Raw genomic sequence first — 17,845 nt, forward strand, 5'->3', positions numbered from 1 at the left:
GGCATTGAAAAATAATAATCGGTCAACCTCTAGTCTGGACCCTGCCCTGTGCAACTAGGTCCTGGACATCCTGATGGGCCGACCCCAGGTTTTGAAGGTAGGCAAAAACACCTGCACTGTTCACCCATGACTACATGGGCACACACATCTCCAACTCAATCATCAAGTTTGCAGACGACACAACAGTGGTAGGCTTGATTACCAACAACGACGAGACAGCCTACAGGGTGGAGGTGAGGACCCTGGCAGAGTGGTGCCAGGAAAATAACCTTTCCCTCAATGTCAACAAAATGAAGGAGCTGATCGTGGACTTTAGGAAATAGCAGAGGGAGCACTCCTCCATCCACATCAATAGGGCCGCTGTGGAGAGTGTAAAAAGCTTCAAGTTCCTCCGCGTGCACATCACTAACAACCTGAAATGGTCCATCCACACAGGCAGTCTGGTGACGTAGGCGCAACAGCGCCTCTTCAACCTCAGGAGGCTGAAGGAATTTGGCTTGGCCCCTAAAACCCTCATGAACTTCTACAAATGCACCATTGAGAGCATCCTGTCAGACTGTATCACCACCTGGTATGGCAACTGTACAGTCCGCAACTGCAGGGCTCTCTAGAGGAAGGTGCGGTCAGCCCAACGCATCCCTGGGGACACACTGCCTGCCCCACAGGATATCTACTGCAACCGGTGTCACAGGAACGCCAAGAAGATCATTAAGGACCTCGGGCACCGGAACCACATCCTGTTCAAAGTGATACCATGAAGAAGGCAGAGACAGTACAAGTGCACCAAAGCTGGGACCGAGAGACTGAAAAACAGCCTCTATCTCCAGGCCATCAGACATAAATTGTCACCACAAGCCAGCCTCCGCCCAGTACCCTGCCTTGAACTTTAGTCACTGGTAGTCCATCCTGCACCTTAGAAACTGCTTCCCTATGTACATAGTCATTGAACACTGGTCACTTTAATAATGTTTACATACTGTTTTTCCCACTTCATACAGATCCTTCAGGAACTATTCATACCTCATGACTTATTCAACATTGTGTTGTGTTACAGCCTGAATTCAAAATGGATTACAGATATATTTTTCTCATCCATCTACAGACAATACCCCATAATTACAAAGTAAAAACGTTTTTAGACATTTTTGCAAATGTATTGAACATGAAATACAGAAATATCTCATTTTACATACTGCAAGTATTCACACCCCTGAGTCAATACTTTGTAGAAGCACCTTTGTTAGTGATTACAGCTGTGAGTCTTTCTGGGTAAGTCTCTAAGAGATTTCCACACCTGTGCAACATTTGTCAAATAGTCTTTTTTTAAATTCTTTAACTTCTCTAGGGTAGGGGGCAACATTTGGAATTTTGGATGAAAAGCGTGCCCAAATTAAACTGCCTTCCACTCAGGCCCAGAAGATAGGATATGCATATAATAGATATGGATAGAAAACACTCTACACTTTCCAAAACTGTTAAAATAGTGTCTGTGAGTATAACAGAACTGATCTGGCAGGTGAAAACCTGAGAAAAATCCATTCAGGAGTATAATTTTTTATTGTTGAAGTTTTCTATTCAATGCCTTTACAGTATCCATCGACTTAGGACTCAAATTGCAGTTCCTATGCATTCCACTAGATGTCAACAGTCTTTAGAAATTGTTTCAGGCTGAGGGAGTAAGAGCAGTCTGAATGAGTGGACCCTGCCATGTCATAGAGCTTTTTCATGCGCACGACCGAGAGAGTGTCTTTCTTGTTTATCTTTTATATTGACGACGTTATTGTCCGGCTGAACTATTATCGATTATTTAGGCTAAAAACAACCTGAGGATTGAATATAAACATCGTTTGACATGTTTCTATGAACTTTATGGATACAATTTGGATTTTTTTGTCTGGCTGTTGTGACTGCGTTTGAGCCTGTGGATTAGTGAAGAAAACACGCAAACAAAATGGAGGTTTTCGGATATAAAGAGAGACTTTATCGAACAAAGGGAATATTTATTGAATAAATGAATGTCTTCTGAGTGCAACCATATGAAGATCATCAAAGGTAAGTGATTAATTTTATTTATATTTCTGACTTGTGTAACTCTTCTACTTGGCTGGTTACTGTTTGTAATGATTTGTCTGCTGGGCTATGTTCTCAAATAATTGTAAGGTATGCTTAAAGCATTTAAAGCATTTTTGAAATCGGACACCGTGGTTGGATTCACAAGAAGTTCATCTTTAAACCTATGTGTCACGCCTTGGTCTTAGTATTTTGTGTTTTCTTTATTTATTTGGTCAGGCCAGGGTGTGACATGGGTTATTGTGGTGTGTTTTTGTCTTAGGAGTTTTGTGGGGTGTCTACATAGTCTATGGCTGCCTGAGGCGGTTCTCAATCAGAGTCAGGTGATTATCGTTGTCTCTGATTGGGAACCATATTTAGGCAGCCATATTCTGTGAGTGTTTCATGGGTGATTGTTCCTGTCTTTGTGTTTGAACCAGATAGGGCTGTTTCGGTTTTCATTTATTTCATTTCGTTATTTTTGTAGTTTCTGTATGTATAGTTTTCCTTCATTAAAATATCATGAATCATCATCACACTGCATTTTGGTCCGATCCGTGTTCTACCTCTTCGTCAGAGGAGGAGATAGAAGAGAGCCGTTACACTATGTAAAATAGTTGTATCTTTTCTGAATTTTTACAATGAGTATTTCTGTATTTGAATTTGGCGCTCTGCAATCTCACTGGATGTTGGCCAGGTGGGACTCTAGCGTCCCACATACCCTAGAGATGTTTTAAGCTCTGTCAAATTGGTTGGTGATCATTGCTAAACAACGATTTTCAGGTCTTGCCATTAATTTTCTATTAGATTTAAGTCAAAACTGTAACTCAGCCTCTCAGGAATATTCACTATCTTCTTGGTAAGCAACTCCCGTGTAGATTTGGCCTTGTATTTGAGGTTATTTACCTGCTGAAAGGTGAATTAATATCCCAGTGTCTGGTAAAAAGCATAACGAACCAGGTTTTCCTCTAGGATTTTGCCTGTGCATAGCTCCATTCCATACATTTTTTTCCTGAAAACTTCCCCAGTCCTTGACGATTACAAGCATACCCATACCAATGCTTCAAAATATGGAGAGTGGTACACTATGTGTTTTATTGGGTTTGCCTTAAACACAACACTTTGTATTCAGGACAAAAAGTGAATTGCTTTGCCACATTATTTGCATAATTACTTTAGTGCCTTGTTGCAAACAGGATACATGTTTTAGAATATTTGTATTCTGTACAAGCTTCCTTCTTTTCCCTCTGTCAGTTAAGTTAGTATTGTGGAGTAACTACAATGTTGTTGATCCATCCTTCGTTTTCTCCTATCACAGCCATTAAACTATTTTAAAGTCACCATTGGCCTCATGACGAAATTCCTTCCTTTCCGGCAACTGGAAGGATGCCTGTATCTTTGTATTGATACACCACCAAAAGTGTAGTTAATAACTTAACCATACGAAAAGGGATATTCTATATCTGCAAATTGGGGAGGGGGTGGGGGGGTACAGCGATGAATAAGTTAATCCAAAATCATGTTAAACACTATTATTATTGAGTCCATGCAACTTATTTTGCGACTTGTTAATTAACATTTTACTCCTGAACGACAACTTTCTGAAAGCAATGCATGTACAGTATATACTGTTTTCTAGTCAAGTCTCATCCTATATAACTACTGCTGTACCCACATTTTGTATTCATATACTGTGAATATACACTACCGGCCAAAGTTTTAGAACACCTACTCATTCAAGGGTTTGTGTTTATTCTTACTATTTTTTACATTGTAGAATAATAGTGAAGACATCAAAACTATGAAATAACACATATAGAATCATGTAGTAACTAAAAAAGTGTAAAACAAATGCACTTATAATTTATATTGCTGCAAACAAACCACTACTAAAGGACACCAATAAGAAGAAGAGACTTGCTTAGGCCAAGAAACACAAGCAATGCACATTAGACCGGTGGAATTTTGTCCTTTGGTCTGGAGTCCAAATTGGAGATTCTTGGTTCCAACTGCATGGAGGAGGCGTTGTTATGGTATGGGGGTGGTTTGCTGTGACACTGTCTGTGATTTATTTATAATTCTTGCCACACTTAACCAGCACGGCTACCACAGCATTCAGCTGCGATACGCCATCCCATCTTGTTTGGGCTTTGTTTTTCAACAGGACAATGACTCAACACACCTACAGGCTGTGCAAGGGCTATTTTACTAAGAAGGAGAGTGATGGAGTGCTGCATCAAATGACCTGGCCTCCACAATCCCCCGACCTCAACCAAATTGATATGGTTTGGGGTGAGTGAAGGAAAAGCAGCCAACAAGTGCTCAGCATATGTGGGAACTCCCTCAAGATTGTTGGAAAAGCATTCCAGGTGAAGCTGGTTGAGAGAATGCCAAGAGTGTGCAAAGCTGTCATCAAGGCAATAGGTGGCTTTTTGAAGCTTTTTGATTTGTTTAACACTTTTTTGGTTACTTCATTATTCCATATGTGTTATTTCATAGTTTTGATGTCTTCACTATTATTCTACAACATAGAAAATAGTAAAAATAAAGAAAAACCCTTGAATGAGTAGGTGTTCTAAGACTTTTGACCGGTAGTGTATAGGAGACTAACGTCTATAGACACACCATCATGTCCATACATATTTACTGTATATTCCGGACTCTGACATTGCTTGTTGTAATATTTCTTAATTCTTTTATTTTTTTGGGCTTTGTGTGTATTGTTTTGTATTTTTAGGTAGTTGGAGCTTGGGACATACTGTATGCATTTTGCTACACCCATGATAACATATATTCAAAATATGTGTATGTGACCAATAAAATTAGATTTTTAAAACACGAGTTGATACATACACATACACGAATGAGAGCACACACACACACACACACACACACACACACACACACACACACACACACACACACACACACACACACACACACACACACACACACACACACACACACACACTCTCATTAAATCTTCCACAATAACAAACGGTCACAGCCTCTAGCCACTGGTGTTTATGTACTGTAGAAGGAATGCTTATTTGAGATTGTTAAAAGCATCGTGTAACGTTGTTGTGCTAAAATGGTATTATTGCATCAATATACTTGTTTTGGAAACGGCTCTCTTTCCTGGGAAGCAACTTCAATCAATCTCCAACTTAATGAAAGAACACAACACTACTCAAACCATTATTACTGCCATAAGAAAACGATTTCACTTAACAGTTGTGAAATAAAAAATAGTGGATTCATGTGAAGCTAAAACATTTACTCTTGAATCCAACTATTCCAGACTCATTCATGGGAAACTGTGATGCTTTGCCTATTGGGCAAGAGCTCTTCAAATCAAATCAAATGTATTTGTCACATACACATGTTTAGCAGATGTCAGCAGATGTTATTGTGGGTGTAGTTTGTGTGTAGCGACTCAGTGTGTTGAATAACTGATCCTCCCCATAGGCTATTTTAGCACTACTCAGAATGCTGCTAAAGTGCTATAGGGAGAGTTGTTTATAGGCTGCATTAAGCAGCTTGTTATAAACAGTTATAGCGGGTCAGAGAATGCTGCTCTTCTGCGCTAGGCTCAGCTGACAGGGAACTCTTCCCAAAAGAGTGTTTTGTTAATCATCGCTGGGAGCTCTCCTGTCTCCTCGTTTCCCCTTTGCTGTGACATATTTAAGTAACCACGGTGCTCATGAATGTATGGACCTTGGACCTATTGTGGACTGAGCTGACCTCACAGTTCTAATTGTTTACTATTTTGGCACCTTTTTAGGGAGTCGAGCAAAGGTTAGCTATGCTGTATTGTTGAGGACACAACTGTCTTAGGGGGGCATGAGAGGGAAATGTCTAAACAACTGAGTTGAACATGTGGGTGTTGCGGAATAGGCCCGACCGGATGTTTGTGTTGTGTTTCGAAGCACTCCCTTTATACAGAGAGCGTGGTATGGGAGAAAAGACAGCCCATGACTTCTCACAAAGAACGAAAGATAGAAAGTGTTTGCACACGTCACAGAATTCAGCGCCATCAAACTAAGCAAATATTGGTGTATGTTGTTCTTTGACTCATTGGGTTTCGCTGTGCAAAGCCGAGGAATTTTCCGCGGTTGGAAATTGATAGAGAAAAAAGGAGCAGTTGCCCAATATGGAGTAAGCAGAAAGAGGCCCGTTTTCCCAATATGCCCTAGGCAGAAAAGAGGCCCCACGTTCACTTCAGAATGCAGTATTGGTGAATTTTGACATGAAGGCTGTGTGCTATCGTTTTACACTGCTCTCACACAATTGCCTGTCTCTTGACCCACCATTTGTATTTGTTAAAAACCGGGGTTTGATTTTTTGTCCTTTTGAACGGTAACAGCTATAAGAATTAAAAGCATGCTATGAATAATTTATGAAAATATAAAGTTCCTGAACTGGTCTCCCGAGTGGCACGGTGGTCTGTCACTGCATCTCAGTACTAGCTGTGCCATTAGAGATTCTGGGTTCGAAATTCTGACTATGCTGCATTCTGGTTGGCGATACAACCTTACAGCCTACACGTGTTGCGACAAGGATCTGTTCGGTGTACAATTGGCCCAGCTTCGACCGGTTTAGTGGAGGGTTTCGCCAGCAGGGATGTCCTTGTCCCATCGCGCACTAGTGTCTCCTGTGGTGAGCCGGGCGCAGTGCACGCTGACAATGTCTCCAGGTATCCGGTGTTTCCTCCAACGCATTTGTGCTGCTGGCTTCCGGGTTAAGTGGGTGTTGTGACAAGAAGCAGTGCGGCATGGTTGGGTTGTGTTTCAAAGAACGCACGGCTCTCGACCTTTGCCTCTCCCGAGTCCGTACAGGAGTTGCAGCGGTGAGACAAGACTGTAACTACCCATTGGATACCATGAAATTGGGGAGAAAAAGGGGTAAAAGTAACCAAAAGGGTAAATAAAAAGTACCTGAACTGAATACACACCCACACATATTCTTAACCACCTAGAAAGAGAGGAATCTATCAACTCCCACTCCCACCCCTTTTATTAGATTCTCCAATTCCAAAATCACAACTTTAAATTGTTTATTATCTTTGTGGTCCAGCAGAAGACCTGAGGAGCGTTAGTGCCTGGACCTCAAAGCCAGTTCCATTGCTGATTCTCATTCTTCCCCTCTAATTGAGGATTGATTTAGACCTGGGACACCAGGTGGGTGCAATTATCAGGTAGAACAGTAGTACCTCTGACCTCCAGGCTCGGATTTGAATAGCCCTGACTTCTAACCGTCTCTCTCTCCCTCTCGCTCTCTGTGTTCTCAGCGTGCGTATGTGTCCTATATCATTGTCTCTCTCTGTTTCCAGCAGGTCTATGTGTCCTCCGGCCACCAGATGGCGCCCCCCAGTCCCAACAGCAACAACAGTGGCGGGGGAGGGGAACAACTGAGTAAAACTAACCTGTACATCCGTGGTCTTCACCCCGGGACCACAGACCAGGACCTGGTCAAGCTATGCCAGCCGTAAGTCTTCTTCTCCTCCTCATTGTCTGCCTTCGTTTACACGGGTAGGGTGAAGTTTCCCCTAGACCACATTTGTCAGACCCATTCCACAGAGGGCTGAGTGTATGCGGGGTTTCACTCCTCCCTTGCACTTGATCGATGAATTAAGGTCACTTATTAGTAAGGAACTCCTCTCACCTCGTTGTCTAGGTCTTAATTGAAAGGAAAAACCAAAAACCAGCAGACATCAGGCCCTCCATATAATTCGTTTGACACCCCTGCCCTAGACGCTGATGTAGAAGAAGAGTACTTTATTAATCCTTACAAAATGGAAAAGTGTCTTCTTCTGTACCTAACCCCCTGATATACCCACACACAAACACACATTTAGGTTAGGAGTATGGTGAAATAGCCCCTTAGGCACATCTAAGATCATTTTTGTATTTTCATCATGGTAGTTAGGGTTAGGATGGGAGCAGGAAGCTGATCCTAGATCTGTGTCCACGGGTGACTTCTACCTGGAGCTTTTCAACAGGTGCTGCTTTGCCACAAAGTGGCTACAGTTATTACTATCAGGCTACCTCCATATTCAGTAAGCCTACCCTCAGATCAGAACTTGTTGACTTTGCTGCATTATGGTTGGCGATACAACCTACACGTGTTGCAACAGGGATTGTGGCTGGATATTGCTTTACTCTCAGGGCTGCCATGTCACATTTGGCGAAGGTTGCCCCTGACGCATGCACTGACCAAGGCCATCAATTGTTTCAGGTACAATGCACATTACAGACAATATAAGTGCTGAAAGTACAAGGCTCGTGTCAGCAGCAGTGCTACAGTTTGGGTGGTGCTGCTCAGCCTTTGGCAGAGTTGGAAGGACATGGATGTTAACATCATAACAAGCTATTCTTTAGAATCACATCATTTACACAATGACACTATGAACATCAAATGTAATCAAGTGGGTGTTTCATAGAATTGATACCTAGGTTACTTTCTGAATGTAATCAGTTACTAGTTACCTATGAAATTGTAATCAGTAACGTAACAGTAACGTAACTTTTGGATTACCCAAACTCAGTAACGTAATCTGATTACAGTTACTTTTGGATTACTTTCCCCTTTAGAGGCATTAAAATAAGACTAAAAGGATCCATCAAATGCATTTTTGTGTAATCATGGTAGTCTCTGACTTGTGGTCAGACTCGCTCAGGTGGAACAAACTTAAACTTGTGCCTTTTTTCCATGATTTGTGCATGTCGTTGAGAAAACAGAAAGGTGTCAATGTACATCCTTTCTGAATTTAAAAGTAATTCAAGAAGTAATTATATAGTTTTTTCAAAAATATCAAATCTGATTACAATATATTTGCTGGTAACGTAACTGATTAGTTCGTTTTTTTGTAATCAGATTACGTCATTGATTAAATGTAATCAGTTTCTCCCCAACCCTGCCCCCGGAAAACAACTGTATTCACCCCAGTCCAAATGAAGAATTTCAATTAGTTTTTAGCAAGTGTGTATCTGTCTATTTGAAATGTGTGTGAAGAAAAAAACGGGATTAAACACAGATAGAAACATAAAATAAAATAAATAGAGGTTAACGGGAAGGAGAGAAGGAGGGAAGAGGAAAACTAAAACACACACAACAAGTCACCGCCTACAAACAACACACACACTTATACTGCTCTCTCTCTCTCTCTCTCTCTAATCCTAGAAGCATTTCCCTATAGTTCCTCACTCCAGCAGTAGTGTAACAGTCACACTCTCCTGTAGAAGAAACCAGTGGGGTATTGCAGATAGATAACGAACTGGTTTGGCTCATGCAAGTCAGGGCTGATCATTGTGTTCCAGGAATGATTTATTTCTGTAAACATATACTTAAGCTTCTGTGGAGTGGGAGAGAGGTTAGAGGACATCATATTTGCTATATCAGGCCTTTAATTTCCCAGCGGCATGTACTACCTTGACTGTCACTGCCCCCTGGCCGTAATGCCCCTTAAAAAAATCCATGCCTTGCGGCCAAAGTGTCCGTTGTGCCCTTCGGCTGAATATAATAATTAAAATTCCCTCTCTCACTCACATGGCTCTCTCAGATACCTCAATTCTTATTAACCAATGCCCGTTACGTGATTGGGTCCTTCTCACGGGCATCGCAGCCCTGACGTAGGCTACTAGTGAAAACAAACCCATCGGGGATGCAATGGCGTGCGTCCTTCTTATCGAATTCCAAGGAGCATTTTGAAGATGTTAGAATAACTGTCCACTTTTACATTTCCTCAGCACACAAGATGTAACGAACAGCAAAGGGAGCTAGCTTTAGTCAATCTACTATCCCCCATAGTACAAACGTTGACCTATTCTATTGGTCAAGCTGGTCATTCTGTCCGAGGAATAAGTATTCCAAACAGACTCTGGGACAGTTGTGGGACAATAGATCCCAAATTACATCCACTGTACATAAAAAAAAATGTTTAAAAGCAACGAGACTGATATAACAGATCAGAACGTTTAGCTTAAAATGTTTAGGCTATTTCTTCACATTATACGTGCAGCAATACGCACACGGCAGTAGGCTTTAAGCGTGAATGTTCCAAAATGAAAGGAACGCAGGAAAACACCGTTCCACAAAGCACAACGCAAATGCGAGTGGTTTCATATGACAGAGATTAAAATATCCTTTACAAAGAGGGAAGATCTAACGAAGCAACAACTTGCATGGGTTGTAAATATGACTAGGATTGTGCCTTTTGGCTGCTGAACAATGATAGGAAGTTGAGAACATGAGCGAAATAACCCTAATTGTTTCAATGGTATATGAGGAAAGGTGGCGGATTGTTGTGGTGCGATACAGACACTGGCCTTTCTTATCTGAATGACAGAAGCCTTTAGACATTAATATGAATTATCCTACATTATATTTGTCATACATGACTGGAGTTGGAAGTGAAGGAAGTGAAGGTCCAGACTGTGGTGGAGCAGCACAATCTTGTTCTGGTCACTGCAGTTATCACAATTCAGGCCCCCACATGTTTCCCAAACTCCGTAGTTGGTGAAGAAATCGTGCATGTAGTTGATGACTGCGCTGCTGCCTTTGCTAGATGACATGCCTTCATCAATCAAGTAGTTGACTTGTGGTATTCCTTCACAGCAGACACCAAACAAGCCACACCTGCAACGAGTTAAAAACTAGATGGGACCTGGCTGCATAGGGTCAGAAGGATAGTGCATCTGCAAACAACAACAAAAGAACATTAAGATAAATAAACATTTGTGCTTGAGATGTGGGGCAGCAATTTTCTCCACAGAGTCCTGAAGGAAGACAGCACGTCTACACGTACCTTCGGAAAATAAATACATAAATATAAAAGTAAGTGCCAATCATTTTGGAGGTCAATTAAATAATCAAAACATGTTGTTTATGCTTCACATACCAAGTGGTGTCATCGATTCCACATTGCTGCTTTTGTCACATGAGATGGCAGCAGCTTTCCAAAGTTTGTGTCCTACGTGGCGTCCTGGTAATACTATTAATACAATATCCTCTGTGTAGTTTTGATGAAGTTCACCACTCGCTGTAAGTCCTCATGATTCAGGTGTAACCTGTGCTTGCCTGGGCCGGCTCTCTTTCTGATGGGAGGCATTAGACCGTTCTCCTTGAATGACTGGTGGAGGAGAGTCAGGCGTGTTCTACTGATGCTGAAAGACAAATTCCAGATAAAAATATTTTTGCATTATTATACAATAGATGGCTGTAATCTCCGTCAGACACACCTGGCTAACTTGATGTGTCATGTGTGTCGAAGTGGAGTCTTTGTTTAGCTATACAACTAAAGATTAACCATAATCCTAATCCATAGAGTTCTAGCAATACAAACTGATTGTCATAGCTAGCTAAAGTTAACCAAAATTGGTTCAATGTTAGCTGGTTAGCTAGCTTTAGCTTGCAATGAAAACAACTTTCTGCTAAAATTAGTAAAGTATAACATTGAAACTGTAGCTAGACTCTTATCCGTCCGTATACATGGATGAACGCATCACGGCAGACTGCAACCCCTTTCATTAAATAAGACATCCTGTGTCGTTTCCATTTTGTTTGTACAGCTTGCTTGGCCTGTTGTGTCAAGTCACTCTGGTTCATACTGACAATGCCATAAGAATCAGATCTTTCTCCCTCTCGTTACGGATGCCACCGTCGCCCGAAAAATCTGCAGTAGAAACGATTATCTACACATAACGAGCAGCTCATTTTAGTCAGAAGATGCTACACGGCAGACCAATCCGAAACTCATCTCTCGGCATGTCCAATCTATTCATTATCTCAGCCAGTCATGGCTAGCGGGAAGGTTCCGGTCTTTTTTTGTGGTTAAACCAACTAGGTTTGTAATTTAACAACTTTATTGGTATTTACAGTTTGCGTACAAGTTTGTTAAGGTACATGAAAGTTCAAATGTTCCAAAAGGCATTTCTGCCAAACAAACACTTATTTATTTTATTATAAAATGCCTCTCCTGTGAAGTTGTGACTTGCGACATACGACTAGTTTCCTGAAACTAGTCACATATATGTATTTGTGTGTAATTAAAAGTCACATTAAAATTTGGCTACATTTTCTGGTGCCTTCCTTCCGTCAGCATTGGTCTGGATGAGACAGACTGTAGCCAATCCTAGACTTTGACAGGTAGGCTAATTATTTATCTAAATGTACATACACGTGTGTTTTTCTTAACAGAATAGTTAGTGTTTTTCATTTTTTCAAATAAATTTCATTGGCTATTTTGGTTAATGGCCTCCCCTAGCAGGTGGCCTTGGAAGATTGGGCACCTCTTGAAGACCAAATGGCCTTGCCCCTAAAATCACGTAATGCCAGGCCTGCCCTATATAGTGCTATAAGGGCACAAGGCGAGACCCAAATGCAGACACAGGAGGCAGATGGTTGAGTTACGATATTTATTACACCAAAAGGGGTAGGCAAAAGGCAGGTCGGGGACAGAGTTCATAAACCAGGTCAGAGTCCAAACAGTACCAGGGGATAGGCAGGCTCGAGGTCAGGACAGGCGAGAGTTCATAAACCAGGTCAGAGTCCAAACAGTACCAGGGGATAGGCTGGCACGAGGTCAGGACAGGCGAGAGTTCATAAACCAGGTCAGAGTCCAAACAGTACCAGGGGATAGGCTGGCACGAGGTCAGGACAGGCGAGAGTTCATAAACCAGGTCAGAGTCCAAACAGTACCAGGGGATAGGCTGGCTCGAGGTCAGGACAGGCAGGGGTTCAGTGATCTGGTCCGAGTCCAAACGGTACAAGGGCAGGATCAAGGTCAGATCAGGCAGAGTGGTCAGGCAGGCAGATTCAGCGTCAGGACAGGCAAGGGTCAAAACCAGGAGGGCTAGGAAAAAACAGAGACTGGGAAAACAAATAGCACACTAGCGACTCCTGTGGCAGGCCAGGCACAGTGCACGCTGACACGGTCGCCAGGTGCATGGTGTTTCCTCCGACGCATTGGTGCTGCTGGCTTCCGGGTTAAGTGGGTATTGTGACAAGAAGCAGTGCGGCTTGGTTGGGTTGTGTTTTGGATCTTCTCCTCTCCCGAGTCTGTACGGGAGTTGCAGTGATGAGACAAGACTAACTACCAATTGGGGAGAAAAAGGGGTAAAAATAAATTATCATAGTTTTTTTGAAAGACTGTTACATTCAGCAAGCCTGGAGATTAATGTGTTGAATGAACAATCAGGAAATCAGGAAAGATGGATACATTAGGAACCACGGCCAGAATCGTCAAGGGCGTGCATAATGGACGCACACACAGCATCCAGCCCAAGCACCAGCAAACCACTCCATTCTACTATTATCTCATACCTTCTGAGGAAGTAGGGGGGGCTAATGAACTGGGGTTTACAGGAGGTAGGGGGGTCAGGCACGGGAGACTGGGACACAGAAACAACAATGTGGACACACACTGGGTGCATCCCAATTATTTATATTTTATCATAAAAGCGTTGTATTGGTGGAGGCATGGGCTAGCGAGAGTTTCCACCATATTTCCTTTCAAATGATTGAATGGAAGTAGACAAGTGCACACTTTGGGAAGAAGAGGTAATTTGGACGCAGACACATCCTCTGTTAGTAGGGACCAGTTTGGATGCATCCTGATCTCATTGTTTGGATAAGTGCACAGTGAATGACCTAAGAAATGATTAAGACTTATTTACTGCTATTTAAAACAGAATCAGGGACTTAACAGGGAAAGACTGGAGATTGACATCAAAATGGAGAGGGATGGGTGGATTTGTGTGATATGGGTTGGAGAATGGGATGTTTGTGGGGGTGGGTGGGTGCAGGGGGGGGTTGACTGAGGAGAAGGCCATCCAATGAGGGGAAACATAATTGACTTGGAAAAGAATACCATGGCATGCTGGGAAAAGAATGCCACAGGCCTGTAAGTGGGTCAGAGTTGACGGCTAAGACTTACTTTCTTCCCCCCCTATCGTCCCCTCCCTACCAACTACTCACACCCTTTACAACAACTGTTGATGAAGTGGAGGTAGGAGGAAGGTCAGAGAGTTACCACCTCACAACCTTTGAACTGTTCGATAGAATGTCTGACTTTGTCAACAACAACACAAGACATTTCTCTCTCTCACACAAACTGTCTCTTTATATAACACTCTTGTAATTCTCTAATTCAAATGTCAGTTATGTTTGTTTTACAGTTTGATACGTGCTTATTGCAGCAGTGTATGGGATGAGGCACTCCAAGTACATTCATGTAATATGAGGATATCAAAGGAGGAATGGAATTAATGTATCCCCCAAAAAATCAGAGCCTTTAACCATGCAATATAATTAATAGTAATATGATTTTCTTTACTTGCAGTATTGGCTGTGTTTGATCAACATATAGCTTTCCTATCAACAGTTGAGCCATGCTGCCTGTCACGTACAGTATACAGTAGGGCCGTAAAAAGATAAATATATATACAATATTTATTTAACCCTTATTTAACTTGGAAAATCTTATTTTACAATGACGGCCTACCCCGGTCATATTCTCCCCTAACTCAGAAGACGCTGGGCAATTTGAGCGGATCTTAATTCGATCACCCTGTTGCAGGTTAACTTTCCTGCAATGCAGGACATTTAAAACTTGTAGTGTACTTGATTTTTCCTTACCAAAAATATATCAACCCCTACAAAAATGTCCATTGCTGCTGCAGGATTGCTGTAACAAACTGGCTCAAATTAAGATCCTACAGCTGTCTGTTCACCAAGAAATCGGTATTGGGTGTTTTTGTATGGTTGTGGACATATGGCTAAAGGTAGAAATGGCTCCCTATCAGATTACTTCAACTCCCAATCCTTACCTTAACCAACAGAGGAATGAAAGAAAGTCTGCCTCTGTGTCAGTGCTTAGGGGCAACAATCTTACTCCATGTGTGGATGTTAATGCTAACAGCCAGGCTCTAGTGGAGCAGGAGAGAGAGAGAGAGAGAGAGAGAGAGAGAGAGAGAGAGAGAGAGAGAGAGAGAGAGAGAGAGAGAGAGAGAGAGAGAGAGAGAGAGAGAGAGAGAGAGAGAGAGAGAGAGAGAGAGAGAGAGAGAGAGAGAGAGAGAGAGAGAGAGAGAGAGAGAGAGAGAGAGAGAGAGAGAGAGAGAGAGAGAGAGAGAGAGAGAGAGAGAGAGAGAGAGAGAGAGAGAGAGAGAGAGAGAGAGAGAGAGAGAGAGAGAGAGAGAGAGATGACTGCATTACACAGAGACAGTGGAGGGCAGGGCCTCTCTCTCTCCCTAGCAGAAGTCAGGATGGCCAAGCAGTCTAAGGCGCTGCGTTCAGGTTGAAGTCTCCCCTGGAGGCATGGGTTCCAATCCCACTTCTGACATTCATTTGATTTCTTATACCATGTATACCATTGTGCTTTAAAGTTACTCCGCATACTGATCAAGGTAGATTATCAGTGGTCTTGTATGTCTTCCATTTCCTAATAATTGCTCCCACAGTTGATTTCTTCAAACCAAGCTGCTTACCTATTGCAGATTCAGTCTTCCCAGCCTGGTGCAGGTCTACAATTTTGTTTCTGGTGTCCTTTGACAGCTCTTTGGCCTTGGCCATAGTGGAGTTTGGAGTGTGACTGTTTGAGATTGTGGACAGGTGTCTTTTATACTGATAACAAGTTCAAACAGGTGCCATTAATACAGGTCACGAGTGGAGGACAGAGGAGCCTCATAAAGAATAAGTTACAGGTCTGTGAGAGCCAGAAATCTTGCTTGTTTGTAGGTGACCAAATACTTATTTTCCACCATAATTTGCAAATAAATTCATTAAAAATCCTATGGAAGTGTACTTACAGGCCTCTCTCATCTTTTTAAGTGGGAGAACTTGCACAATTGGTGGCTGACTAAATACGTTTTTGCCCTACTGTATATATATATAAGGACCAACCGTCCTGCCGAGCTCCACAGTACGTTGAAATGGAATTGTACATAACTTCTGGTTTCCCACTGACTGTTTTTGTGCAACCCAATACACTTGAAAGCAACTGCATCGCTAAAAGCACCTGTGTGTGTGTATTTTGAGGAATCAGAGCGAACAGGCAGGGATAAAGACAAGCCCAGAACAAATTGTTTTTGGCCCTGGGGCTCTTTCTCCTGCCAGCTGAAAACAACACCAGGGAACACAGTTACTGTACACCCCCTCCATCAACACTCCACCTCTCAACCCCACAGACAAAGAGGAGGAGGGGTGAGATAACAGACGAGTGTGTTTCTGCACCAGTAGTGATCACACTAAAGAAGCACAATTGAGTCGAAGAGCGTGTATGGTTCAGTTTTACACCTTAACCACAGCCTTGGGAATGGGTGTTTGCGTGCATGTATGTGTGTGCGTGATTACTCAGCCGAAGGAAGCGTTTGTGTCTAAATGTTTGAGAGCTTCCATGAAATGTCCGATAGTCACCTCCTCCGCACATGGTCTGATGTCATGTTTTTGTGTTTTGAAGATATGGGAAGATTGTGTCCACGAAGGCAATCCTGGACAAAACCACCAACAAGTGCAAAGGTGAGAGTTCAGAGTTCAACAGGTTCTTTGGTTCATGACACAGATGCCACTGACATTTAACCTGGAAAGATCATAGTGTTGTGTTGTCTCCTTAAACAAGATTGTACAATATTAGACTGTATTAGGCTATATGAAAGATTTGTTTAGTATTAGTCTGGTTACAGGTCTATTGCTACACTGTATAAGTTCATGAAGCCACATCCACAGAGTGGCGTTGGTTAGACATGTTGTGGAAGCACACGGCCAGTAGGACAAATAACAACAGCTGTAGAAGGCCATAAATATGTCATACTGGGACTGGTGGGCTTTAGTAGCCTGCACCAAGCTCTTGTAATTTCACAGCATCCCTTTAGACTTCAAGCACCTGTAGTTCATCTAACAACCGTTTTGAATGCCAACTTCACTTATCAATCATGAAAACGATGTACACCTTCATGACTGTAAGGAAATGTGTGTGTATATGTGTTGTGTAGGCTATGGCTTCGTGGACTTCGACAGTCCGGCAGCGGCCCAGAAAGCGGTGAGCGCCCTGAAGTCCAGTGGTGTCCAGGCTCAGATGGCCAAGGTAAGACTCTCAAGACTCTCAAGTCAATTCCACACACTCTTCATATTCACAGTAACACCGGATCTATTATTATATTGTTTTGTATCGTGAGTTCAATCACATCTACTTGAATGTGACTCTTTACAATTCTGCGAGACTCCTTCCTGCCTTACTTTCTTTATTTTATTGCCAAATGTTCCCAGAAACTTAACTTTCAAAGAATTTCTCTCAGACTGGATGATGGATCTCCTTTGATTTGATGGTGAATTGACAGCCAGTCCAGCCAAGTTGGTGTCTATATTGAACAACAAAAAGCATCGACATTCCTATAACGCAGTGTACATGCAAACACACTCCCCACATTATCAGTGGTATCAAATGTGAGCTCTTTTACTGTATGTTGTTATGGCCTGATTGGCAGTAAGTGCCCTCTTGGCACTGTCTCAAGACAAACTGCCATAGGTTATGGAGAGATGTGTTTACCTTCGTTAGCTGGCAGTTACCTTCGTTAGCTGGCAGGCAGAGAGGGAGGGTGAAGAGGTCACAGGATTAGACAGGCAGTCTATCAGATGACATGGAACTGGTCGTCTCTCCTCCTCTTCACCTCTATTCTCCCATCTCCCTCTGCCCCTTTTCATCTCCCATACCCTTCCTCTCCCTCTCTCTCACCTATCCTTCTCCCTCCTTCTCTCTCCTCTTCCTTCTATTAGTACCTCAACCTCCTTTTCCTCAACCTCT

The 17,845-nt window shown here is 42.5% G+C and overlaps 1 protein-coding gene and 1 long non-coding RNA gene across 3 annotated transcripts in view; one reads left to right on the forward strand and one right to left on the reverse strand.

Annotated features, from left to right (window-relative positions):
- LOC118388649 (RNA-binding motif, single-stranded-interacting protein 2-like) overlaps nt 1-17,845 on the forward strand; it is a 55,466-nt gene that overhangs the window by 14,045 nt on the left and 23,576 nt on the right. The window contains exons 2-4 of one of the 2 annotated variants that reach the window (XM_035777924.2): nt 7,385-7,536; nt 16,505-16,563; nt 17,037-17,128. In XM_035777924.2, the coding sequence (XP_035633817.1) occupies nt 7,385-7,536; nt 16,505-16,563; nt 17,037-17,128 (303 nt within the window). Of the gene's footprint in view, nt 1-7,381; nt 7,537-16,504; nt 16,564-17,036; nt 17,129-17,845 lie in introns of both variants that reach the window. The other variant, XM_035777923.2, reaches the window with a different exon arrangement.
- On the reverse strand, nt 9,298-11,727 carry LOC118388650 (uncharacterized). Its single transcript, XR_004826590.2, has 3 exons — nt 11,662-11,727; nt 10,949-11,213; nt 9,298-10,745 (listed from the first exon to the last, which is right to left on the reverse strand). It is a non-coding gene; the product is annotated as an uncharacterized LOC118388650 (long non-coding RNA).

The sequence above is a fragment of the Oncorhynchus keta genome, chromosome 10 (genome assembly GCF_023373465.1).
Source record: "Oncorhynchus keta strain PuntledgeMale-10-30-2019 chromosome 10, Oket_V2, whole genome shotgun sequence".
Classification (NCBI taxonomy): domain Eukaryota; kingdom Metazoa; phylum Chordata; class Actinopteri; order Salmoniformes; family Salmonidae; genus Oncorhynchus; species Oncorhynchus keta.